General features: G+C 36.3%; 1 protein-coding gene across 1 annotated transcript in view; it reads right to left on the bottom strand.

The window, feature by feature from the left end:
* The window catches only part of LOC101743696 (protein unc-13 homolog B), a 374,291-nt gene that overhangs the window by 306,082 nt on the left and 40,249 nt on the right, over positions 1-27,960 (bottom strand). The window contains exons 2-5 of the mRNA XM_062674747.1: positions 17,450-17,479; positions 16,858-16,960; positions 8,112-8,226; positions 5,746-5,872 (exon numbers count right to left, since the gene is read on the bottom strand). Coding sequence (XP_062530731.1) covers positions 5,746-5,872; positions 8,112-8,226; positions 16,858-16,960; positions 17,450-17,479 — 375 coding nt within the window. The remainder of the gene's footprint in view (positions 1-5,745; positions 5,873-8,111; positions 8,227-16,857; positions 16,961-17,449; positions 17,480-27,960) is intronic.

The raw sequence follows: 27,960 nt of genomic DNA, 5'->3' as shown, positions 1-27,960 counted from the left end.
TGATGTACGAGTAGATCGAATTGAAAAACAAAACGAGTTCAATCCGTCAAAGTTTCAAAATACAGCCCGTTGTTTTTACGGACGAGAAAAGTCACAGCGTGATATGATCATGTCATGAGGTAAAGTAGAAAATACTGAAGATAATACAGGTGCAGGCTTAACCCACTGTATTTTTCGTTAGAAGTTCGCAGATGGTTCGATTCCGATCCATTGGTAGTTCAGCAAAGCACTGCTCTTGCATTTGATAGATTCAGCATAGCACTGCTCTTGCTAGGGCTAGTGTTACCAAGTGACCTCACTAGACTATCAACTTTTAGGTAAGGAAAGAAGTACTTTTTACTGGTGGTAGGACCTCTTATGAGTCCGCGCGGGTGGGTACCACCCCCCTGCCTATTTCTGCCGTGAAGCAGTAATGCGTTTCGGTTTGAAGGACGGGGCAGCCGTTGTAACTATACTGAGACCTTAGAACTTATATCTCAAGGTGGGTCGCGCATTTACGTTGTGGATGTCTATAGGCACCAGTAACCACTTAACACCAGGTGGGCTGTGAGCTCGTCCATCCATCTAAGCAAAAAAAAAAACAATACAATACAAGAACATTGAAAGTAAATGATTGTTTGTAACCGCTACGGAAATACTTTAATTCCTTTTCACGGTTTGATCAATTCGTAGAATTCGTGGCTCCGACTCTTGTACCACGCGTTCGAGTTCAATTGCCTTTCGGTGATGTATATTTGATAAACATGATTCGACAAGTCCCGGTTTTCCTTTTTCTTTTATCGTTTGTATCTGTTTCCGACATATTATATATACAACAAAAATAAATTTAGCTCGGGTCCTTTGGTTGTGTTACGTTTAACATTTACCAGTGGGCTTTGAAATGTATAAACTATTTATACCATTTACATTAAAAGCTGTAGGCGGCCTGCAAAAAATGTAGTATTGGTATTGGGGGTATGTTTATGAGTTTAAAACCAATCATTGAAATCTATGTATAAGTTATTTTATTGCAGCAGGCATTGAAAGCATATGCACTATTTTTCAAGGTTTTTTTAATATATGTCACAAATATAATGTAAATAAAAAACCATATTGAGCCCGAACATATTTATTAACTACTACGCATATAATTGCAGCAGCGTTGGGCGTCCCCCTGCCCGTTGGACCGATGACTTACGGCGATATGCTGGGAAATATTGGATGCGGAAGGCGGAGGATCTTTCATTGTGGCGGACTATGGGAGAGGCCTACATCCAGCAGTGGAGATACAGGTTGATAATGACGCATATAATCGTATACAATTCAGGATATGTTGTTATGTAGTACCAAACTGAGAGAATCATTCAGAAAGTCATTGATTTACGTGGTGGATACTATTCCACATTATACATATATCCCTTTCGAAATCGAATAGTCTAGTCTAATATTTAAATACCGAACAAGGATACGAATCGTTTTAAATTGCAAATATTTATGCAACTACATCTTCAAATTCAAATACTAAACCTTTTGCCTGGCGTAGCGTACTAATATGTGTACATTTCATATTAGAGGTATAATCTTCTTCTCTTTTTTTCGTATGATTTCATGCGATGTCATTATTGCCAATATCAAAGGATATGTAGTCATCAATTATCATTATAGATATACAAGTACTTAATTATTTGAATAATAGAATTGGGCAGAAAATTTTTTTTTTAGATTTAACCAACATAATAGACACTCAGCCAGCCAACCCTTTCAAGGTCATCGATAGTAGTCAATGAGAATAATATGAATCAAATTAAATAAATAATTAACGTATAATAAAAGTTCTAGAGAGCTTTTGCCATCGACCATCGTGCAGATGACAGTTTTACGGTAAGATAAAAAAGATGCAATGCAAACAAAATCTGTGTTTGATAGTGCACAAAACAATAGAAATCATGCTTTTCATATTGAATAGACTAAAGTAAGTCTCAGTTTTTTTCAATAAATACATGGCTTTAATATAGAAGTGGTATATTTTCTAAGTGCTCTACAAAAACTTAACGTTTTTTACAACCCATCTCGCGAGCGCTATAAGCCCTGCAAACGAGGTTTGAGATTAACTAATCTAACATAGCGATGATAGGCAATTATATATTCACGTTTGAAAGGCTATCGATATTTGCATAAATGCATTGAAAATTTCCATCTTATTTCCCTCGGGTTATGAGTTATGGGCGGGCATGTTCAGATATCTATTGGCTTTGTTTCAGGTTAGCTGTAAGTTCTTATGCACTTCTACATAAATAAAAGGTTAAAGACTTTACTTAGTCAGAGCCTCAAAAAGAAACCTGTTTTTTTCTATTTATTTGGTGCAATAAGGTACAAAGTATTATTACTTAATTAAATGTTTTCTGATCGCGTGATTCTGAGAGTAATTAACGAAACACAGAATTTTAAAATTGTAATGACAAACAAAAATAGCTTTTTATTAGCAGCATTTAATAAGATTAGTAGTCGCCCGGTAGTCGAAATTCGACTATAATTAATTGAAATTATAAGTTGGTACACCATTAAGATTCTATTTTCAAAGACTATTATACTTCTATAATCACAAATTTCGCCAAGACCACACTATAGATAAATAATATTAAAAACAAACAATATTAATCTTTTCTCAATTTGACCACAGACTTTAAAGAATAACAAAAGTTTCACAATTGACAATACACAAAGAGTATATTTATGTGTATGTGTTGTGTCAAATACATGGTAGTGTGTGTAATGTCCTCTTTATTGATTTAATGTATTTTTAATGCATTTTTTTTTTTTAAATATTAGCATTCTGCATTTCTTCTCTATGCTCTCTATAAGTATGGGGAAATTTCATACTCCTCCGTCCGCGCAATTTTCGTAAAAAGGGGTACAAAGTTTTTGCTTCACGTATTAATATATAGATAATAATAATAAATAATAATAATAATTGCACACTAATTGCAACAATCACACATCAACAAATAGAATTATATTCCATTTGGTTTGGTTTAACGATTCAGTGTATAATGAAATTTTACGATCTGATACAGTTTTACGATTTAATCTCGCGTTTATTTTAAAGAATTTTACGATTTCTAACGTCTCTCGAGCAGATCTCGTGACAAAGAAACGTAAAAAACGTTAATACATTTTTATCTTCTCAATAAAGGCGAATCTGGAACGTCTTAATATCTTGGACATAAAAACGTACTGGATGCGAAAGAAACCGGTCTCTGAATTGAACACAAAGAAGTCCTATCAAGATGTCATCAAACATATTACTGCACAACGCAATACAATTAAAACTCTGGGGTCAACGATCTCCCGTATTACGTGGAGAGCTGCATCCGCCATCTGCATTCACTTTAGATTTCCGGTTCACGAAATATGCAAACGAACTGAGCAACTAATTTTTGTTTAGCAAAAAACCTTTACAAACATACTTTTTCCTTCGGTAGCCATTTTATTATTTATTTAACATCGTTAATTTTTATTACAAATCTATCAAAAAACATTCAGTCGTCGTGATAAAGAAAACTGTAAGGTATTTTAAGTATCGGAAATAATAAAACGAAAGTAAAAAATGCCAGCTAAAATCGTAAAAGTACTATTGACTAAAATATACGAGTTGGATAGGGCAGCATTATTATTATATTATTGCATAGATGTGTGGACGATCTCACAGCTCACCTGGTGTTAAGTGATTACTGGAGTCCATAGACATCTACAACGTAAATGCGCCACCCACCTTGAGATAAAAAAGTCGTCGTGGCCTAAAGGATAAGACGTCCGGTGCATTCGTATCGAGCGATGCACTGGTGTTCGAATCTCGCTGGCGGGAACCAATTTTTCTAATGAAATACGTACTCAACAAATGTTCACGATTGACTTCCACGGTGAAGGAATAACATCGTGCAATAAAAATCAAACCCGCAAAATTATAATTTGCGTAATTACAGGTGGTAGGACCTCTTAGGAGTCCGCACGAGTAGGTACCACCGCCCCGCCTATTTCTGCCGTGAAGCAGTAATGCGTTTCGGTTTGAAGGGTGGGGTAGCCGTTGTGACCATACTGAGACCTTAGAACTATATCTCAAGGTGTGTGGCGCATTTACGTTGTAGATGTCTATGGGCTCCAGTAACCACTTAACACCAAGTGGGCTGTGAGCTCGTCCACACAACTAAGCAATAAAAAATAAAAATAAAAAGATATAAGGTCTCAGTATAGTTACAACGGCTGCCTCGCCCTTCAAACCGAAACGCATTACAGCTTCACGGTAGAAATAGGCGGGGTGGTGGTACCTACCCGTGCGGACTCACAAGAGGTCCTACCACCTGTAATATTAGTCAATTTAGATGCAGCCGTTGGCGTCGAAATAACTTGACATTAACATCAACTAAAACCCACCAGTTAAGCCGCATTCGTCGTAGTCTAAAGGATAAAATCCGGCGTAGGTACTCGTATCGACTGATGCGACTATAGCGGTCTTCAAATCCCGCAGGCGAGTACCAATTTTTCCAACGAAATACGTACTTGACATGAATTCACGAATGGCCCGTACGACAAAGTAACGACATCGTGTAATAAAACCTCTGCGGTCTGCAAGAGATCGCCTTTAAATAAGATCTTCCGCTACAAACTATACCTGCCTATTCATTAATCTTCAATTTAAATTATGTTTTGAAGTATTGTGGAAAACTTTACTAAAAAAATGTGTTATATTGAAGTGAAACTTCTAATGCGACTTCCAACAAGGTTAACCTTTAACACTACCATACTAGTTCCTGAGGAACGTGGATCTCCACGAAGACCTGGAGCTCGACTCTGTCAGTAAGTATCTACAGTCGACATCATTGCACCATTTCGAGAAGGCGGCACGACATGAGAACCCTCTTGTCCTGGCCGCTGGAAACTACATACCCGATCCTGTAGACCGAATGGTAAACAGTCGACGTCGCCCAAAGCACATCATTACGGATACTCTCGATCCATTAACGGTACTTTTAGGCTCCACAAGCACCGGTCACCGTCCTCGTCGAACCCGTCGCTTGCGACGAAGGGCTCGACAAGCGACTTAACCCACCAAACACAGCCCACTGAGTTTCTCGCCGGATCTTCTCAGTGGGTCGCGTTTCCGATCCGGTGGTAGATTCTGCGAAGCACTACTCTTGCTAGGGTCCGTGTTAGCAACACTTCGGTTTGAGCCCCGTCAGCTCACCTACACACGTTAGGGTGAAGCTGAAATAGCATCTCAAGGTTATCAGCATAGGAAAAAAAAACCATGCTAGAAAGAGACAGAGCGAGAGTGAATGCGTGGCACTCGAACGCACGCACGTAGTATACCTGTTACAGGCCAGCGCGAGCGTTAGCAACGAGTAGCGTCCAATATTTTATTGAAGTTTTTAAAAAAATATATATATTTATTTTTCTATCTATAATTTAAAATATATATAATATAAATGTTGAAGATGTCGCATCTCTTATACACAGCATTCCCTATTACAAGAGCAATCTGATTTAAGGACGAAAAATGAAAAAAACCGCAATACTGCACATCGAAAGAGAAGTTTCACTTCATTCACGTGGACCAAGTTGCACGCGAACCGTTTTTCTTTTTTACCTATTAACTGTTTCGAACGAATACCGATAACCGTAAAACCTTAAGTTAAAAATCTACAAAATTTTCATATCGACCATACCAAGGGCACGAAAAAGTAGATCTTGCTAAAAATTTGTACTTACCGAAAGGCGGTTCGAACCGGCAATCAAGCAGCAAGGTGTGGCCCGTGGGACCATTGGTGCCGACGACGGCGCCTCCTCGCATCATCAACTGCGCCTCCAATTCCACCCAACGACCACCGCACTCATGCTGAACAGAAATACATTAAAATGTATTAAATAATCTAAAATTCAATAAATTTTTTCATTTATTTCTTAGATGGTTAGACGAGCTCCCAGCCCACCTGGTGTTTAGTGGTTACTGGAGCCCATAGACATCTAGATCGTAAATGCGCCACCCTTCAAGCCGAAACGCATTACTGCTTCACGGCAGAAATAGGTGAGGTGGTGCGAAGTGACAAGAGGTCCTACCACCAGTAATTACGCAAATTATCAATCATTGCTGGACATAGGCCTCTCCCAATCTACACCACTGAGCCCGGTCTGCGGCTCTTATAGTTTTGCGCAAGTTTAACGCAAATTATAGTTTTGCGGATTTGTTTTTTTACACGATGTTATTCCTCCACTATGCAAGTCAATCGTGAACATTTGTGAAGAACGTATTATATTTCATTAGAAAGATTGGTACCCGCCTGCAGGATTCGGACATACGAATGCACCGGACGCCTTATCCTTTAGGCCACGATGACTTCAGAAATAAAGATTATTGTGAACATATCAACTACTGTCTTTGATCCTATTCAGTTGAAACTTTGCACGATTGTTGGCACTATTCAAGGTATGTTTTTTAATACCATTAATTTGGGACAGAAGATGCGGGCGTAGGTCTAAGAAATGCTTTTCACTGGGTTACAATAAGCTTTATTGCTAAGTTTACGTACAGACTTTTAATAAAAATCTCTTCAAATAAAAATGAATTGCTGTGAAACTCGAGAACGGCTGGACCGATTTGGCTAATTTTGGTCTGGAATTATTTGTGGAAGTCCAGAGAAGGTTTAAAAGGTTGATAAATATGAAAATGCTCAGAAGTAAATAAAAATATTAATTTTGTTTTCCCTTTGATGTGCCCCCCAGTCGGACGGATTCCTTTTGTTTATTTTAAGTTTATTTTATACAAAAGTTTAGGTCTTTTATTTATCGACTAGCGACCCGCCCTCGCTTCGCTTCGGAAACATTAAAACACACATGAAACAAAAAAAAAAAACATTTTTTTTTTTTAAATAGCAGCCTATGTTCATCAGGGACAATGTCGGCTTCTAATGGAAAAAGAATTTTTCAAATCGGTCCAGTAGTTTTGGAGCCTATTCGAAACAAACAAACAAACAAATCTTTCCTCTTTATAATATTAAGTATAGATATAGATATAGATTGAGGCGCTACGAAGTCTGCCGGATCAGCTAGTTTTTAAAAAAAATCATCAATACTGTGGTCAGTATTTTGTTCAGTATTGCAATGATAATATAATGAATTTCGTATTTGCTCGAAATTAAAATTCATTTCAAAATGTTAAATTTAAACCAACCTATAAGCACAGCTGAATTTTCTACGAAACTGCTCCGCGTCATCCATTATCATAATTTTACAAAAAACTATAATCGCCTCGCAATTTTCTATTTGAAGATGGTTGAGGTTGAATATATTTACTGAATACGCACACAATAAAACTATCTTAGATTTAAATTTTTATTAGAGTAGAAAATTTAAGTAAGCTGTTTTAGAAAATCTAGTGAGATTATTTTACATATAATAGCCAGACAATGATGATAATGCATATTATTATGAAGCTGCATTAGTCTCTACTGTCCTGTCTATTACCACTTTAAATAAACTTTCCGTTCCGGTTTTATTGATAGAACGTTCATTTTAAACCACTAACGAAGTATCGACCTTATCTTTCTAGACATTTGATAGCATTCACACTATTTCATCTATGGGCTCTAGCAACCAATTAATACCAAGTGGACTGAGCACTCTTCTTTTTTTTTTTTTATTGCTTAGATGGGTGGACGAGCTCACAGCCCACCTGGTGTTATGTGGTTACTGGAGCCCAGAGACATCCACAACGTAAATGCGCCACCCACCTTAAGATACAAGTTCTAAGGTCTCATGTATAGTTACAACGGCTGCCCCACCCTTCAAACCGAAACGCATTACTGCTTCACGGCAGAAATAGGCAGGGTGGTGGTACCCACCCGCGCGGATTCACAAGAGGTCCTACCACCAGTAAGTCTTCTGTCGATCTATAACCACAAAAGGGGTGGAAAAGATTACCTGATATTAAAAAAAGCTAACAGTCCAACTTAAGAACTTAAGCTTCTGTGCCTTAAAAAAATCACATTTCTTTAACAACGATGATTTTTCAGTCGAATTATAATTTACGTGATGGATGTTTATTTGGTGATTTAATAATCAAGGTCTATTCTTCTTACCTCATCATAAGCGACAGATGCGAGTGGTAGATAGTGATAGCCGAGCGCCCGGTCCCATATGACGCCCTTGTTCCACACCTCAACCAGGAGACCCAGGTTGATGTCGTTGATCTCACTAGTTATAAAATAGCTTCATTAATCAATAGCTTTTTTTTTTTATTGCCCTTGTAGGCAGACGAGCATACGGCCCACCTGATGGTGAGTGGTTACCGTCGCCCATGGACTTCAGCAATGCCAGGGGCAGAGCCAAGCCGCTGCCTACCGCTTAATACTCTCCACAAGCCTCGTTTGAAGAAGGACATGTCATAGTGTATGAGCACCAATGTTACGACTGTGTGAAGATTGCTAAATCTAATGCATACATTTAATTATTATTTTCTTCAATTTTCACAAGTCTAACTGAGAGAGCTAAGAATCTAAATTCCTACACCCCTATGGCTTACTGATCGAGTTCCTTACAAAATCGAAGAAAAAATTGCTTTCGATAGGTAATTTAACCACAATTTTATCGTTCAAAGTGCTTTCGTGTGTTTGTCAACGTTGAGGTTGGCTTCGCGCTTCATTGCTGGTTTACAAAATATAAAATTACTACAAGATATGTATTTTATGCTGAGCTTAGTACTTAAATGAATAAATTTAGGCCATTTATTCGGCTTCAAAAAAGATCTCTTTACCTCCTGTCCATTAGACTAATGTTTAAATTAATACCTACCTTTGTCGGTGTTCGTAAAGAATCGTCAACTACAGAATTGCGTGGATACCCTAACTTAATTCAAACTAGAAGACTTTAGTAGTTTTATTCACATGCATCTACCTAACATTCTACAACTACCTCGTTAACTAGCCTAGGCTAATTATAGATTGATACGATTTTTACTGTTCTTATACTTTGTCAACCCAACGTAAAAACTAATTTACCATCCCATAGTGTATATAGCGTCAATGAAGAATGCTCTTATTTTACTTTTTCATAGCCGTTCACAGAATCTGTTCATACTGTATTTTATTTTATTTTCGCATTTCGTACACATAATTAAAACTACTTTTTCGATTTAATCATGACCGATTTTTATTATTTTTATTTTATGCAATGAATAACTGAAATCTCAGCATTCTTCGACGAATTATAGCACGTAACGGACAGGGCACGCGTCTCATAATTTATTGGGGCATTCGACAACACTGGCCCGATTACGTTACACCCCCATTTGACCTGACCGCTTCCACATAAACAAAACGCCGCAGGTCAGTATCGGCAATTGTAAACAATATACTCCTTTTAAGTTTGACAAGAGCCGTCTGCTGTTTTATACTGTGCTTGTGTGGTACTAATAAAATTTAAATGATTAAAATTACAAAAACCTAACAAACTTTGACACCCTTGAAATTCGTGTCTTTATTACGGCTGACGTTGAATGATCATCTAGTTGGTCAGTGACGCTAGGATGCATGGTGGTAGGACCTCTTGTGAGTCCACACGGGTAGGTACTACCACCCTGCCTATTTCTGCCATAAAGTAGTAATGCGTTTCGGTTTGAAAGGTGGGGTAACCGTTGTATATTGAGACCTTAGAACTTATATCTCAAGGTGGGTGGCGCATTTACGTTGTACATGTCTATGGGCTCCAGTAACCACTTAACACCAGGTGGACTGTGAGCACGTCCACCCATATCAGCAAAAAAAAAACTGTTTAGTCTTCAGTTTCGTAACTGCTTGCTCTTGTCTCGTATGTGTTTCGAAACACTCACAAATGTTTAAAACTTGTATCTCAGGGTGGGTGGCGCATTTACGTTGTAGATGTCTATGGGCTTCAGTAACCACTTAACACCAGGTGGACTGTGAGCTCGTCCACCCATCTCAGAAAAAAAAAAAAAAACATTAACACATGATTAATAAATTTGGAATGTTTCATTATATTGGTTTAGTACATCGTATTTTGATTTGGGTAAAGGTTGGATTTATTACGTTTCATTAGGAATTTAGAACCTTTTTAGAATATCAACAAAAAAAATTGAAGTTTCTACGGGCGCATGCCCAGAAGACGAGTTTCATCGTGGTGCGCCTGTTCGTATTTAAATGAATACTATCGCGTCACCCCTTGTGTCGGTGCCACCCACCCACTTATCATTCTCACCACGCCATAAGTGTAATTTTCATGTTATTAGCATTTTTTCCCCTTTCCGTCTATTTGTGGTACAGCTTTAGCAGGTGCGTATACTCTACGGTGTGTTGTTAGTGTGATGAGCGGGAAACACAATTTGTTTTTCCGTTGAAAATTTTGTCGGAGACTTGGAAATCCGGACTTCAGACGAAATCATTCGGACTTCAGAAGACAAAAATTCACAAAACACGTATGCAAATTTCAAGGAGAATTTTTAATTTAAAGATCTTTTTAGAAGAATTTTACTACCGATACTGAATGCAACCTGACTACTAAAATCAAGAAACTTAGGTCTTAAAAGGCCTAAAACCTAAAACTAAAAGTATGATTTCGGGGGTAACATAAATACATTTGAAAATTGTCCGTTTTTAACACGAGGTATTTACTAGAGGTATGATTTACTTGATTTTTATGGTTTACCTATATTTTACTGTTACTCATGCTAACAGCCTGGTATTAACTGTTTATAAGAACACAGAGATAATGTTGTTAATACCGCCACCCATCACGAAGCTCGAGGCTCTCAAATATATTAAGTGTATAATCTATGCTCGAGGCCGAACTGTCAACCCAATCATAATTTGAATTTAAATTGATTTATGATTCCAAAAGTAGCCTATTCTGTAGAATGTGACGGCTATTACCACTTTTTTTCGAATTTGAAATTCCGAAATATAAGTATTCCAAATTTAATTTTAAAATATACACGACACAGTTACATATCAGAATAAAACATTTTACAGCATTAGAATATTGATGGCCACCGTTAAAACTTTATCGATGTCGTGACAATTTCAATTATATCGCTCTTACGGAGGACGCCGTGAAACAAATTGCCCTTTTATAAGCACAAACGGATATTATACGCAATAAAATTTATTGTGCACGTTATTATCACACTGATGTACACAGTAAGATTATTTACAGAAGACGTACCTTGATTAAAGATTTTTTTTATATTTTTATTTATTAAAGGCCAGTGAAACCCGATTCTAATATTGAGTAGGTTGTGAGCTAATCCAGGCATTAATTTTATTATTTTTTTACTGCTTAGATGGGTGGACGATCTCACGGCCTGGTTGTTAATTGGTTACCGGATCCCATACACATCAACAGCGTAGTAGACCGCCATACACCTTGAAATATTAGTTATAAGTCTCAGTTTCACAGTACTACCTCATACTTCAAACCGTAATGCATTAATGCTTCACAGCAGAAATAAGTAGGGTGGTGGTCACCTACCCGTGTGAGTTCACAAGACGCCCCACCACTAATAATTATGTGAGTTTTGCGGCTTTCATTTTTATTACACGACATTATTCCGTCACCGTGCAAATCATTCTGAATATTATTAGCTAAGTACGTATTTTCTAAGTTAACTAACTTAAGTACGTATTCTTCATTTCAAATTCCTTTAGAATAATATCGAAATGATTTCAGTCTAATAATATAAATGATTAAAGAAGCATTCTGCAGTTCATCTGGCTTGTAACGCGGTCAATATCGATCGAGGCCCGTCATTAGATTTTTATCATTGCTGCAAGTTCATAATGAGTTTCGCGATAGACAAGCGTGCAGGAAATTTTTTTCAACAAAATTCAATCTGTATTGTTTTAGGTTATTTGTAAGAATAGAAGACCGGATATTAGGAAATAAAATGTTGTCCTACTTTTTATCAGAAGATTCTTATATGACCTAGGAGCCTTTTTCGACCTCTGCCTTCGATAGTAGAACACTATCAATAAGCAACATACCCTATATTTTTATATTAAACGGTTGTCTGGAAGAGATCGCTTTTAGCGATAAGACCGCCTATTGTACAAATTTATCTGCTTGTTGACTGGTTTTGAAAGTAAATTGTGTTTTAGGTGTGCAGGAAAGCTACTGGTGGTAGAACCTCTTGTCCGCACGGGTAGATACTACCATCCTGCCTATTTCTGCCGTAAAGCACTAATGCGTTTCGGCTTGAAGAATGGGGCAGCCGTTGTAACTATACGGAGACCTAGAACTCATATCTCAATAAAAAAAATGACAACTAGCACTGAAACTGTACATGTAGCCTATAATGTCGTAAGATGCAAGGCATTGCCCTACTAAACCATCTATACAGTTATATGCCGCCTTCAGACCGCATTGAACCGTGAAATCCTAATTAATTTGGGTAGTTTAATAGTAATTAATTTTATTGGTCTACAAGTGAAGATAATAATTGATCATGAATCATCGAAATTGGGCTATAGAGCGCACGACTGTTCCTTACAAATATTGCTGTTCATAAGCTATGGTTGAGTGCGTCGATTACGTGCTGCTTTCTTTCTCCAAGTAGAGCGAGGTCATCGACATATCCTATCACCCTATGCTGTCCATTGAGCCACACTCCGCCATTAAGTGTGTTCACTTTCCGTATGGCGTACTCAAGTGCCAGATTGAACAGCATTGGTGACAGAGCGTCCCTCTGCCTGAGTAGAGTCACAACGTCAAACTCATCAGTGAGAGAAGCGCCAACTCGTACCGTCATTCTACTTTCCCTAGTAGCAACCTCTACCAACAAGAAGCCTCTCGGACTGGCCTTCGTGTGAGCCACGAGAATACAGATTATCTTCACATGCGTCGATACAAAAACATAAGACGGAAGCGAGAAGACATAGTTGTAGGAAATACGAGGTTCAAAGGAGTGGCCAAATTCCGGTACCTTGGCTGCACTGTAACAGACACCAATGACAGGGAAGATGAGATCGAAATTAGTGTACAAAATACCCTTCGATGCAGTGCAGCCCTACACCCGGTTCTCTCTTCGAAGCTACTAAGCAGGCGCACCAAGATTCGGATATACAAGACTGTAGTCAGACCGATCTTATTGTATGGATGCGAAGCATGGACGCTTACACAGAAAGAAGAGGCAAAACTTCTCGTGACGGAGCGAAAGGTATTGAGAAAAATAACCAGTTCAAAAAGAAGACGGTTCTTGGCACGTCCGGAAAAATAAGGATGTGGAGAGGCTTTTTGGTGAGCCAAATATTCTAGGGGAGATGAAGGCACGGAGGCTCGGATGGCTTGGGCATGTAGTACGTATGGAGCAGGATCGGGCTGTGAAACGGTTGTACGCGGGTGTACCGGAGGGACGCCGCCCCGTAGGGAGGTCCAAGTACTGCTGGTCTTACGCTGTGGAAGGAAATTTACGGGAGCTCCAAGTGTCGGACTGGCAAGGTGTTGCTCAGCGCCGGGATGAATGGCAAAGTTTATTGTCGGAGGCCAAGACCCACTTCGGGGTCATAGCGCCAGCTCAGTAGTAGTAGTATAAGCTATGGTCGCCAAAAACGATAACGTTTAATTTTAAACAAAATAATTTCTAATTTCTAAGGCCTAAATAATATTAACGTAGAAAAAAACGAACAAATAGATGGAACAGATTGTTCACAGGAGATTGAACGGCCCATCTAAAATCCTGACGGTGAGTTTGAGCATTCACTCAGACTAAGCACGGTACGTTTGCTGTAATAACATGTGATGTGAACAAATTTATCTCACTAAGAAAACGTATAGTACAAGCACGTCTAAATCTTAAATCAGGATAGGCGGAGAGAATTTCACAAAAACGATTTCAAAACAGTTCTTAAATTGACACGCGCTTAGCTGTTAATCTCACTGATAAGAAGTTTTGCAAATCCGCACGGTTATTCATCATGATTGTCTCTTTCCCTGTTTCTTTTGCAATTATGCCATCCGTTTCGACTTCAAGGAGCGGAAAGAATTTTTACGATATAATTAAGTTTTAATTATATCGTAAAAATTTAGTTTTCCATCCTGCATTCACAAAGCGTCGCGTTGTAGTTTTAATATCTTAACATCAGCTGTGTGAATTCATGTGACTAATTAGAGCAAGACAATGTCAAATCAAGAAGCAAGAGAGCTTATTTAGACATCCGATTAATCGTTCTACAGAAATTCTCTTCTAAAAATATTATGAAAATGGTTGAAAATAGAAAATCGAACTGACGTGCTCTCAAAGATCTATAAATGAATCGCTTCGTTGCATTCATTGTATCATATACATAAATAATAGGGATTTTTCTATACCGAAATAAACTTTCTGTATAATTCGATTTTTGTGACAAAATTTTAAGGTTATAGGGTATTCATAATTACTTCACTGGGGCGGCTCGTTATGTTACGCATGAAGCGTAAAACCATTTTGTTTCGCGTTAAATAGCTGCAATTAACTGTGAGATTATTGGCGCTTAATCGCCGAGTGCAAACGCTTTTCCTTCGAGGATCTCCACAAGTATTCGCAATTGTCCTTGTATACGTAATGGTCGAGATAAAATAAATTAACAAAACAAAACAATGGTTATTACCGCTTGCATTAAAAGTAGCACCCGGGACTTTTCTGAACCATTACCTATTTGTATTTACTTCAAAACTATTGTTGATTGAGAAGGAAACCAACTGATAACCTATAATATAATATTAACCTATATATAACAAACTAACAGAATATTTTTGCAATTAATTTCGAGCGTTGTACTCAGTCTAATATAAAATAGCGACGGAACCGACTGGCGCGTTTTTTTAATAAAAGTTTCAAGTATATTGAATCAATTCACATTAATATAAATAGAATTTAAATTAGTCTGAGCAAACCTCGGCTTATTGAGTCATCTCGGTGAATGCAAGAAGCCGTAAAATAATTACGTAAACGATTTGTTTAAACACCAAACGAATTGCTTTTTCAATTCGTGATCTAAATTGGCTTCGTTTTACAACGTCCGTCTGGTGTAGACAAGGGGGTCGCGGGTTCGAATCCCGCCAAGGGCAGATATTTGTATGATAAATATAAATGTATTTTCCAGGGTTATGGATGTATATTAAATATATATGTATGTGTATAATAAAAATCTTATATTTATTTCCGTTATCTGATACCTGTAACACAAGTTCTTTACGAACTTATAACGGGACCAGTTAACGTGGCGTGATTGTTAGTAAATATTTATTTATAGTGGGGGTAATGTTAAAAAAAAAAAAAAAAACATTGAAAGATTTGCTAAAACTTTATTTGCGTGTTGCTTCTCGCATAAGCAACAACGTTAAGCAATAACAATCGGGAATGCTATATACTCGCTCGACTTTGATAGCAACAAGTTACGGGAAACATATTGTACAAAACAAAAGTGAATTCGCTTTCTAACGAACCCATTGTTCATAATATGCAAACAAGTATTTCGCTAAGAATTTACTAACAAACCATCGTCGAACTGTTCGGTAGTATCATATTACATAGTTCTCAACATCACAAAGTTAGTCTAAAGCTAATGTGTGTTCATATCTCCTATCATATATTATATGTTTAAATTAATATGTGTATATATTAGTATGTGTATATATTAAGTAAATGTACATATAAATTATATATGTCATATCTGGCCTTAACGCAATTATCAAAATAGAAAATCCGTACCCCAAATACATAGTATATGTCGCCGCAACAATTTTTAGAAACTTGATTTTAAGTTTATTCATTATAAAATTATTGTTTAAATTATTTAATGACGATTTGTTGATTTGTGAACAATGTCGCAATGTCAATGTCGTTAATAATTAGGCGTTGTATTACTAAGAGGCCGAATTCCTTTAACTACTTCCATTTTTGTTAAAATGGTGGTAGTCACATTTATTGTGATTGGTCAATTCTAAGACATGAATTACTTTCGCTGATAGATTATTTTAGTGCTAATATTTTAAAATCAATTGTAATAAAATCAAATCAATTTAACAAAGTAAAACTGCATCGATTACCTTAATAATTATTTTGTAAAAATATTGTGGGTAACACTAAATGTTATGATGTTGAACAAATGGTATAAAAAGGGAGTGACCTGCGTCACACCGGCACTTTTGCTCCAGCTCTCGGAAAGGAAACATTGTGAGTACAATATATGTCGGTTTGCATTTAAAAATGTTTAACTAGGTAATTCTTGTGAGTTCATAATTAAAAGTTGTGAAATAATTATGACTTGCTTCTCATTAGTAAAATTCATTTGCATACCTTCCTTCCAAGCCACGATTTAGTGGTTTGTATTTCATGTAAATTACATACATTGAAATCACGTCTTCCCTTTTATTTACACCCATAACCTCATTCTATTCGACATATACTATTTTTATTTTATTTTAAATCCGATATTATTATAGCAGATAGTAATATTATAGATAGATATGTAGTATAAAGATAGTAATAGTAATTCATTTTAACGGCTAATGACGGACGAACATACGGTCCACTTGATTATAAAGTAATTCCACACAGACGACAGTAATACTAGGAGCACCGTCAAGCTTCTTGACTTATTCGTTTTCTTGATCTATTGCTAAGAGATATACAGACAGATCGGAGAGACACAAAAACTAATCTTAATCCCGTAAAAAAATCGTAATAGAAATTTAACGCTGGTGAAACAGGGGACTGTCACAGTGATTAATATTCCTGACACAATTCACGTACCCACGAAATATAGCTACGAACATTTACATAAAAGGTGAACTGTACAATATGACTTAGTAGTACAAAAAGTTGAAAATACTCACAAAAGAAAGTCTTGCTCCCAACATGGGGTGGGACCCTTAACTGTCACCGTCGTAGACTTGACATTCTGCAACTTCAGTGTCACGTACGTGTTGAATTGCGTTGCTGTAAACATATGGATGTGTTAGAGGAATGTGTACCTAAAACCAACGGGTTGAAGCAGGAATTTTGTTGTCCACTTCACAAAGGCCTGTATTTGAGAATGCTATGGTATGTGTCCAATGTTTGTTGTAGAATAGAGACGTGTGCGTACATATATGACGTTATATTTAAAATTAGATTTCTTTGATTTACATCATTAGACCAACGAGCCGACGAGCTTACGACCCACCTAGTTTTAAGTGATGACCAAAGCTTCGACACCCACTTCAGGGGAAAATAGATAAAATGGTAATACTTACGTTCCTTCAAAATCACACGTATAATATTAGTTAAAATACATTCTAAACTTTAGGCAAAGTTATACATATAACACATGTATACGTGTTGTACTACTCCAATTGAATTAAAATACATGAAAAACAAAACAACATCGGACGAACAACAAAGTGGTTTCTCTTCATTAATTTTTATATTAAAATATCTTATACTGACCTTGTAGTCCAACGTAGTTCGCCTTTTTAACTGTAAAATAAAAGAACAAATTAAATACGACTCAAATACGAACGTGTTTTCATAACAAAAAAAGTTGGCCCAATTACGACAATCTTGATTACAATTTTTATTCAACGAATTTTTGTTGAACATTTTCTTTGCGTTTTCTTTATTTTTGTAGATGAGAAAACGAACTCACCGCCCACACGTTTCTAGATGGCCGCCGGGATTTTTGGCGTTACAAAGTTTATTCTACTACCTACTTGGAGCAATGAGATGAAAATCTCAATTGTGGAACGGTGCGAAAACTAAGACCATAGGTGTGTCACCATAGGCATACCAAAGACATTCGGCCTTGTTTTTCAATAAATTTCACACATTTTACACTTTGATTTTTGTAAATTAAAAATAAACGACAAACTTTATACATACATTACTGGTGCTAGGACCTCTTGTGAGTCCGCGCGGGTAGGTACCACCACCCTGCCTATTTCTGCCGTGAAGCAGTAGTGTTTCGGTTTGAAAGGTGGGGCAGCTGTTGTAACTATACTTGAGACCTTAGAACTTATATCTCAAGGTGGGTGGCGCATTTACGTTTTAGATATCTATGGGCTCCGGTAACCACTTAACACCAGGCGGACAATGATCTCGTCCACCCATCTAAGCAATAAAAAAAAACATAAAACATATCGTGTTCGTTTCGCATGCAAATTACAATACGATCGGTGACCGGTTTACTAAAGGTTTCTGTAAAAATAACCTGAAGCGAGGCCGCTGTGGATTGACCTCGGCGATCGCAATCTATCGAAAAATTATTTTAATTTTTATAGAACATAAATAGTACTTAGCCTCACTCTAATAACTTTAATATAACGACCGATTTCGTGATTAAGATACGCAGCTAATACGAATATTTTAAGCTTACGCTATAAGCACGGCTTACGGGGTATTAAATTATTACCTACCCGTAAAAAATATCAATTTGCGTAATTATTGAAAGTAGAGTACATTGTGATTGCAAACGTGTACCAAACTGCCTATTTCTACAGTGAAACAACCAGCGAGGCAATAGCTAAATATTAAATATACGCCTAATTATGCACAATTTTCGACCCTGAATCTATTATTTCTTGTTCCTCATAAATAAGTTCATAAAGTACAAAGGCAATGTACTATTTCACAACCCACCGCCGATCTTGAGACATGAGATTAACTGCATTGAATCCTACATTAATTAATCTGTCTGAGCAGGGATACACCCCGGCCACCACTTGTTACTGCTAATATATTCCCGTATCTCATCCCTAGTAAGCATCATCTCCTATGTAATTATTACTGTCAAAGTAACGCAACTCTGTCACCCAGAACCAAGACTCCAAAAACATCTTAAGATGTTTGAATCCGATCTGTGAGTCGTGATCGCTTAAATATTTTTTTTGTAACTAAGCTGGTGGTCTTGAGAAAGCATTTCAGCGTAGCTTTAAATAGCAGGTGAGCTCACGGGGCTCAAACCTGACGTTGTTGCTAACACCAACTCTAGCAAAAGCAGTGCCTCTACTACCGGATCGGAAACGCGACCCACTGAGAATATCCGACGAGCTCAGTGGGCTATGTCTGTGGGTTGATTTACTCGCCGAGCCCTTCGTCGCAAGCGACGGGTTCAACAAGAACGATGACCGATGCTTGGGGTACCTAAAAGCACCTTTAGTGAATGGGGTGGATCCGAAATGACGTGTTTTAGGCGACGTCGACTGTTTACAACTCGGTCCGCAGAATCGAGAATTTAGCTACCGGCGGCCACAATGAGAGGGTTCTCGTGTCGTGCCGCTTTCTCGAAATGACGCTGATAGATGATTTAAAACCTAAACCTTATTATTTGACCTTAATTGAAGTGTTCGAAGTTCGAAATATCTTTAAATTTTAATTCTTAAGATAACTTAGTATTCGGAATGTTAAATTTAGATTTTTAATGCTATTTAAATATCTTCGGTTTTTGCGAGTCATTTTCAAAAATTTTAACCGCCAAATATATATTTGCTATTTCCAAGCCGTACGTACGTAAGACGAAGCCGTAACAATAATCTGAATTCTTATTAATGTTATTGACAATAACGGCAACTGCGAATCTTACTAGTTATTTCGATTAACCAACCATTCATGGCTAAATCTTAGACTAGACACTATGTAAAATATTAAAGCATGATTACATCGGCAGCAGTTGTATGTAATCGCAGCTGTTTCAGACAAGATGGTGCTCTGGAATCTACCAGTGGGGTTATTATAACATATGTCTTATACGATTCGGGAATCTTGTTAAAACATGTACTTTTATTGTTTTATATTTTATTGAATTTAAAAATTATATTTACCTAAAATTTGCTCTTACTGAGGGCCTACATAGAAAAAAAGTAACTATGCCAAATTTAAATTCTATCAGACGGATAGTTTCAGTGGTCTCATGACAAATAAGTGCTATATCGCTTTTAAACATACAACGGCTGCCCCACCCTTCAAATGTGAGACCTTAGAACTCATATCTCAAAGTGGGTGGCGGCATTTAAGTTGTAGATGTCTATGGGCTCCGGTAACCACTTAACACCAGGCGGACCATGAGCTCGTCCATTCACCTAAGGAATAAAAATAAAAATAAAACAATGTCCATAGTTATTCGTGCCATTCCATCACAAAACAATCTCAAATAAATTCTAAACGTCCTCAGTTCCAAATCTGAATACACTAGGGATACAAATAACAGGTGCACAAAAACTTCAACTAGTCACAATCTGTATCAATTTATCAACTCCCACGGAGCGTCAGTTCCGTGCTCTTATCTAAGGAACTTGATCCGAACTTAACTCTTGGAAAGCATCCCTCTGCGACTAGTGACAAAAACTTAACTCTGATGTTTTAGTGTAAATTATTGACGCTAGAAGTTAAAGGTTCCACTAATTTTTTTACTGGTGGTAGGACCTCTTGTGAGTCCGCGCGGGTGGGTACCACCACCCTGCCTATTTCTGCCGTGAAGCAGTAATGCGTTTCGGATTGAAGGGTGGGGCAGCCGTCGTAACTATACTTGAGACCTTGGAACTTGTATCTCAAGGTGGGTGGCGCATTTACGTTGTGGATGTCTATGGGCTCCAGTAACCACTTAACACCAGGTGGGCTGTGAGGTCGTCCACCCATCTAAGCAATAAAAAAAAAAAAAAAAAAAAAAATAATTATGGCACTAGTAAAATTTCACTAAATACATACGGTCTAAAAAATACATAGTTTTATTCACAAATATCTATACTAATAATAATATTATAAAGAGGAAAGATTTGTTTTTTTGTTTGTATTGAATAGGCTCCGAAACTACTGAACCGATTTAAAAAATTCTTTCACTGTTTGGAAGCTACACTATTCTCGAGTGACATAGGCTATAATCTTTTTCGAAAAAAAATTGGGATCCTTGCTAGAACTCCAATAATGTAACCCAAGGTGTAAAAAAATTACCTAAAATATTCTTTACATCGCGTGCCCTGCGAAAATTATTGATGATAGAATAAAATAATGTACTACGACTTTGTAGAACACATTATTATTTACAAAAAGTGTCGCGACAGCACATATCTAACTATTATAGTTATCCCGCAATAAGTGTTAACGTCAAATATCGTTGAAATTTTTGTTAAAGACCCGAGCGGGGCCGGAGCGGGCCGCTAGTAATTAGATAAACAGAAAATTATACGATAAACTTTTCTCAAAGTAAATATGGTTAAGATAGTAAATGATGTACTCAACAGACAAGTTTCAAAATAATTTTAATACTTAAGCATCCAAATTCGTTAATTTAAGCCCGACATAGCTTTCTAAGTTTTAATAACACGATTTGAAGTCATAAAGTTTGTACAGAATTACAAATTTAAATCTGTAGTAGTCGAATTCAAACTTACATTTTTTATAAACAAACAAGTCCGCTTCTAATTAGTAGTAAAACATAATTTAAAGTTCATCTTTTAAGTTTTAATCAGCGGTTTTTTTGGCTGTGCTCCTAGCATACCTAGCGTGCCTGAGAGACAGTGACCACTCACCATCAGTTGAGCTGTAGCTCGTCTGCCTACACAGGCAATAAAGAAAACATGTTTTTTTAATAATTATGAATAAAAAAATACGTTTTATTTTAAAATAACGTCCCTATAACGTTATCAGTATTATCCTCATTTACCTAGCTTTAATAAGCTTATTGTGATTTCTCAGAACTTCTGTATTTCATTTCAAAAACACAAGACACAGACTTGTCCGTGTGGCCAAATTACGTCTTACAAATAATTAGCAGAAAGCGCTAAAATTGAAATTTTGAATCGCTATTTTGTAATCCATTATGTATTCGTGAGAAACTTTATGTAAATTCTACATATAGTATTTTTTTTCTTCGCTTTTCAAGAGTCGTAATCATAAATATCAAAAGTACTTTCTAATTTCGCGTTTATTATTTTAGACGCTTCAAATACCTGTTACTATTTCTGTATTATAACTGTTTTCATGGTCACGGACGAATATTTTTTGTTTGTTTTGCGGACCATAAAAATAGACATCGTCCGGTCACTTTAGAGAAGAAATATTATACTTTTCCCGAATTAATTCTATCACATTAATTTCACACCAAAAGTTTAACTGTTATTTCTCGAAAATACTATTCGTGTAGGCGTTTACGTAATGATTTGACCTTGATACCACTTTGACCAGTTGATCGAAGAAACAAGAGCCAAATTATAGAGACAGATTTTCTTCAATGGGTCATTAAATTTTTTTAAAAGATAATGTTAGTTTATTACTTACTAAGTAATTAATAATGTATTATATACTAGCTGACCCGCAGACTTCGTAGTGCCTCAACCGATAAATAAGACTTAAACTTTTGTATAAAAAATAAACTTAAAACAGTTAAAACCAACAAAAGGAATCCGTCCGACGAGGGACACGTCAAAGGAAAAACAAAATTTTCAGATTTATCTACCTTTTAAACCTTATCTGGACTTCCACAAATAATTCAAGACCAAAATTAGCCAAATCAGTTCAGCCGTTCTCGAGTTTTAGCGAGACTAATGAACAGCAATTCATTTTTATATATAGAGAAGAAGAATATAACGATTTATACAATGGCATAGTATCAAATGAAAAAAAAGATTGTGGCATACAGAGATTCTAATTTCAAAATAAATCCTAATGTAACCAAAAAAAAAAAAACAAACAACCCAAAATCGTTTCCCTACAAACTTGGCTGTTTGCCGATAAAATACAAGCACTGAACTCTTCAAGTATGCGAACATATTCGCCGAGTGTAAATAAAAATTACCACAAAAAGGTCGCACAAAGGCAGAGCGCCGAGTCGAGTATGAGCTATGTAAATTTGCCCTTTTGTATACAGAATAAAAATTATAATGAGGAATTTTAAATATTACAATGACGCAATGCTTTGAAACAAAATGTTTAATATTAGTTCTATTACATTAAAACCGTTGAAGCGGCTTAATACGTTGTGAATTAACTGGTTTTACTGGTGATAGGACCTCTTGTGAGTCCGCGCGGGTAGGTACCACCACCCTGCCTATTTCTGCCGTGAAGCAGTAATGCGTTTCGGTTTGAAGGGTGGGGCAGCCGTTGTAACTATACTGAGACCTTAGAACTTATATCTCAAGGTGGGTAGTGCATTTACGGTTGTAGATGTCTATGGGTTCTAGTAACCACTTAACACCAGGTGGGCTGTGAGCTCGTCCACCCATCTAAGCAATAAAAAAAAGAATAGGTTTAGAATTCTTAAATATTAACTTTTTTAGCTATGCTTAGAATTAATGCGTTTTTGAATTGACATTTCATTGTACTTTCTTAGATTATTACGTGCCATAGATATAACTCAAACTGCTTTTATGGCTTAATCTCACGGTTTTGTTGCCATTCGATTCTTTCTGACATTTCGAATTCTTTGCAGTTTCCGTGTTCATCTTAGACTAAAGAGTTCTTCGTCGATATCTCAATATTGTGCAATGCTAACTGTGCTTTGGTACTTTTGTATGATGGAAGGATTACTGCTGACCCTGAGGCCTTTCCAGTTTCACCAGAACAGGTGGGCGGGCAAAGGCTCAGTCAGAAGGGGTGGGATTAGCTAACAACAGCCCGAGCCCCTCTGAAGGAGACCTGACAACTCGAGAGCAGATGCTTCGGGATGAACCTTGGCTTGAATCTAGGCTTCTTGGCGCGTATCTACAAAAATGATTGTCTGATGTTTGAATTATTATTATATTACTTATATAATATTATATTATGGTATGTCTATAGATTATATGAACAAACAGCTATTTGCACAAACAATTAATACACAATAACATATAATCTAGCTATAACTTTCTGAGCGTTTGATGCGCGAACCCGTGTTACACATAATTGAAGTTTGGCGCGTTTGGAAAAACAAATTACTGTATGTATATTTAGCGTTTGATGCCCGCTTCGGTGTAATACATAACTGAAGTTTTGCCGGGTTTTGAAAAACAGATCAGTTTATTTTAGCGTTTTATATGCGCACAGGTCGAATACATAATTGATGTTATGAGAATGTTCGAGAAAACACATGAGAACACATTTAGAGTTTGATGCACGTACCTGTGTAACGTATTAACACATATTTCAAGTTTTTGCGCATTTGAGAAAACAGATCAATGTATTTTTAACGTCGCAAACCTTCGGGCCCATGAGCACAGACAGGACGTATTAGTCAAACACATTAATGTATGATAGCAGTGCGTCTGTGTTTCTGTCATTGCTGAGTGATAATCGCTTATCATAAGGTAAACCGCTACCTCATCGTCTACGATACGAAAAAAAACTACCTTAATAACTAAACTACCTTAAACTACCTTAATATGATGACTATCACAATTAAGAGATGATAGGTTAACACCGTCAACGGTAGCAACAAAATGAATAAATTATTATTAACGTACAGCAAGTTATGACCTCTAAATTCAAATTATAGCACTTTAGCATTAAGTTTATTTCACGTGCGTCATTTGCCCGGTGTATTCGTAAAAAAAACTAATTACCACACGTTTTTTTTCTATTTAGCACGCTCTGTAGTACACAAAAGCGTTCTCTACGACGGTATAAACCTCATAAAATCAATAGAACAAGGTTTATTAATGGCGGCACAGCACGCGAAGCTGACACACCAACTTCTTACAATATCCATAACCTATTTATTACTTGCAGAAACCTGTTAGGTCAATTCGAGGTCAGTGACATTTGTAGAGTGAATTGAACTGTTGTTGATATTCCAACGGGTGACCTTAAAAGAGTTTCAAACTTAGGAATAGAGTTATCATAATTTTACAGACAGCACAAATGTGGGATAACGAATCGTTTAGCTTCGAATATAAATCGTTTTTTTTTTATCAAATTCAAATTCAAAATCAATTATTTCAACTTAGATGTCAGTATGACACACTTGTTGAATGTTAAAATATAAATAAGAATGTTAACTCTACCACCGGTTCTAAAAAAAGCCACAATCCTGAGAAGAACCGCCGAAACAAACTCAGCGGGCTTTTTTTTTGTTTTTTTTCTCAAATATTTTCTTTTTTTTTTAAATAAATAAAAATATTTACAATAAAGGAAAAAACAAGTCAAAAAATACAATTAAATATAATAATAATAATAATCAAAAATGAAAAGGCCAGCAGCGAACACCTCATTCCCACGTAGTGCCATCTAGTAAATAATCCTTAACTTTATAATATGCCTTGTTGCACAAACGTTCCTTGACAGTTTTCTTAAATCTATGAACAGGTAGTAATTGAACGTTTAGTGGGATCTTGTTGAAAAGTTGTACACCCAGCCCCCTAAAAGAGTTGCTTATTTTCTTAATTCGAGCCGCCGGCAACGCGGCTAAAACAGTCTTTCAGATTTTCATAAGAACACAGAAATTTTCGCGTCTAAGCCTCCGAAATAGAACTAGTCATTCCGGTCAATTTATGTCATTATTCTTTTCACAAAATGACTCTTAGGCATCGATTAATTTAAGGGCCGCTTGAAACTTCACAATTTCAATGCGAAAACTTTGAATCGTTTTTTTTTTTAATATCTAAAGTAACATAATATCAAATCCATTCAAATTCTTAACTGCCTGTTAAGAGTCTGCCGAATCATGGTCCCGACCTCACCGGTTTATGTATAGATTTATAAAAGTGGAAGCTTAATAAATAGCCTAGGTCGTTAGGCGGGTCCGGTTATTTCATGTGCTCGCCTTTCGAGTACCGAAAACATCCTTTACTGTACCCCTTGAAGGTCCATTTTCCTAATAACCGTCGGACGTGGAACTATATATTAATGTAATTGTAGTTATGTTAGCGCAGATTGATTCCATCCAAACGAATGGAACTGTTGAGTGATTAGACTTTTGACTGATCCGGTAGCGCTGTAGTTAGCGTCTTCACAACACGGTACCGAGGATCGCGGGTTTTATTCACACTTCGGGCCAACATTCGTGATACAAACAGAATTATTTCTCTTATATCTGGGTGTTATAATAATATATCTGTTACATTTTATCTTTCCCGTTGTAATTGTACCGGGAACGTTAGTTTGGGGCCATGTGTTTCATTTATTTTAATTAGGAATATATAATATGTAATACACTTAATTAAGTAACCGTAATTTACAACCTTAATAATCTACGTATTTATATAAGGGTTACACACAGAATTTAAAGAAGAACATGAATCGTAAGTACATATGAAATCAGTTGATAACGGTAGCTATAATAATAGGCAATCTCAGCAAACATTCCTTAAGAGGAAACCAAAAACTAATTGACTGAGTGGCCCGACATTGGTTCTCCGATGAAGCAATAACATCAACATGTAAAATCAAATGGAATTATTTATCATGTCTCTATCGGTGTCAACCCTATAGTACCGGCGTCCATTTCTGCCCCAAAGTAATACAGCATTCCCTTCATGGTGTCTATACGCTCCTGAAACTGCTCAGCATCAGTCGACCCATGAGCTCAACTTTCCAAATATTCCTATAACTATCTTATCTTTCTTATACCTTTAACCGCGCTCGACTTTTTTATTTTTTTATTTAGTAATCTGTGAAGTTAGTAGTGTGTGTAGTTAGCTCTTGTTTTCATGTTGTTTTCAAATATACTTTTTGTCGTACTGTTAACATTTAAATTTAGCCTATTTTTCCGCTGTTTGTAAAATTGCTGTAACATGTCATAGTGTGTTATAAGAGATTGCTGTACATGCCTGTAACTGGCTTACATACCAGTACTTAATTTTTATACATGTTAATTTTAAGCTTGAATGTTTTGTGTGTATTGCTGTTGGTGTGTCTAAATAAATAAATAAACGAGCAATTCTTGTATATATATAATCTGAATCTCGGAAACGGCTCCAACGATTTTTATAAAGTTTAGTATACAGGGGATTTCGGGGGCGATAAATCGATCTAGCTACGATTTATTTTCAGAAAATGTTGTTTTATTCGTGTTTTCAATAATCAAATCTTCCCGACATCTATTGACGAATAATAATACTATTTTTCTTAATTGAGGGCAACTAACCGCTTTAAAGACACAAAAAGATGGCGTTATCAAAAAAAAAACCGGTCATCATCTAGTATAGATGAACAGACGTATAAAGCTATAGTGTTAAGTAGTATTAAGTATATGAGTATATTCGTAATAATGCATTTTTATAATAAATGTAATATGTATAATATGTTATTGATTTTATCATCTAGTGTGACATTTAAAAGTCAAAAAATGACTTTAATTAGTATGGATGCAACTATCTTTAATTTAACAAGGTTATTAATAACGTCATCAAAACAACAGTCAGTATGCTGTCAATCAATCTCAATTGATTTTGTATAGAATTATTAAAATTGTCTCTGATAAAATATAATATGTATATAGAAAAAAAAAATTATATATAAATATATTCTCAGTTAACATATTTAGTCCGAAACACTGCTGTATCTCAATATCACCAATACCCCATAGAAATAGTACATTCGGAGGACGGAAATCGACAAAGAGACGACACACGATGAATCCTTAAAAGGCTTACACATTTATTGAGCTCTGATATTGCGATTCGTAGCCAATACTCTGTGTTGAATGTGAAATGAATCTGACCGTAGGACGTATCGCTACTAAATAATTTGAAAAATTGATAGCGTCTTCGTGTAAACCTACACCTTTCTTTATAACATAAGCCAGAATATTTTATTACAGCTAACAAGAATATCCTAAGAATATATTTTCCAACAGATTTATATCATGTAACATAATAGTAGAATAGTGTCAGTAATTGGTCTGGGGCTGTTGAGTTTGGGACATTTAATTTAAATAGAAACACAAGGTTTTACTCGCATTACTATTGAAAAGAAACCAATCACTCTAAAACAATATTCTTTTCTTGATTATAGGTACTGTATCTTTTGCTGTAACTAAGACAATGCGTATGCAA

The sequence above is a fragment of the Bombyx mori genome, chromosome 21, assembly GCF_030269925.1.
Source record: "Bombyx mori chromosome 21, ASM3026992v2".
Lineage (NCBI taxonomy): Eukaryota > Metazoa > Arthropoda > Insecta > Lepidoptera > Bombycidae > Bombyx > Bombyx mori.
The sequence above is the reverse complement of the archived record's forward strand: the minus strand, read 5'-3'. Positions and strand labels throughout refer to the sequence as shown.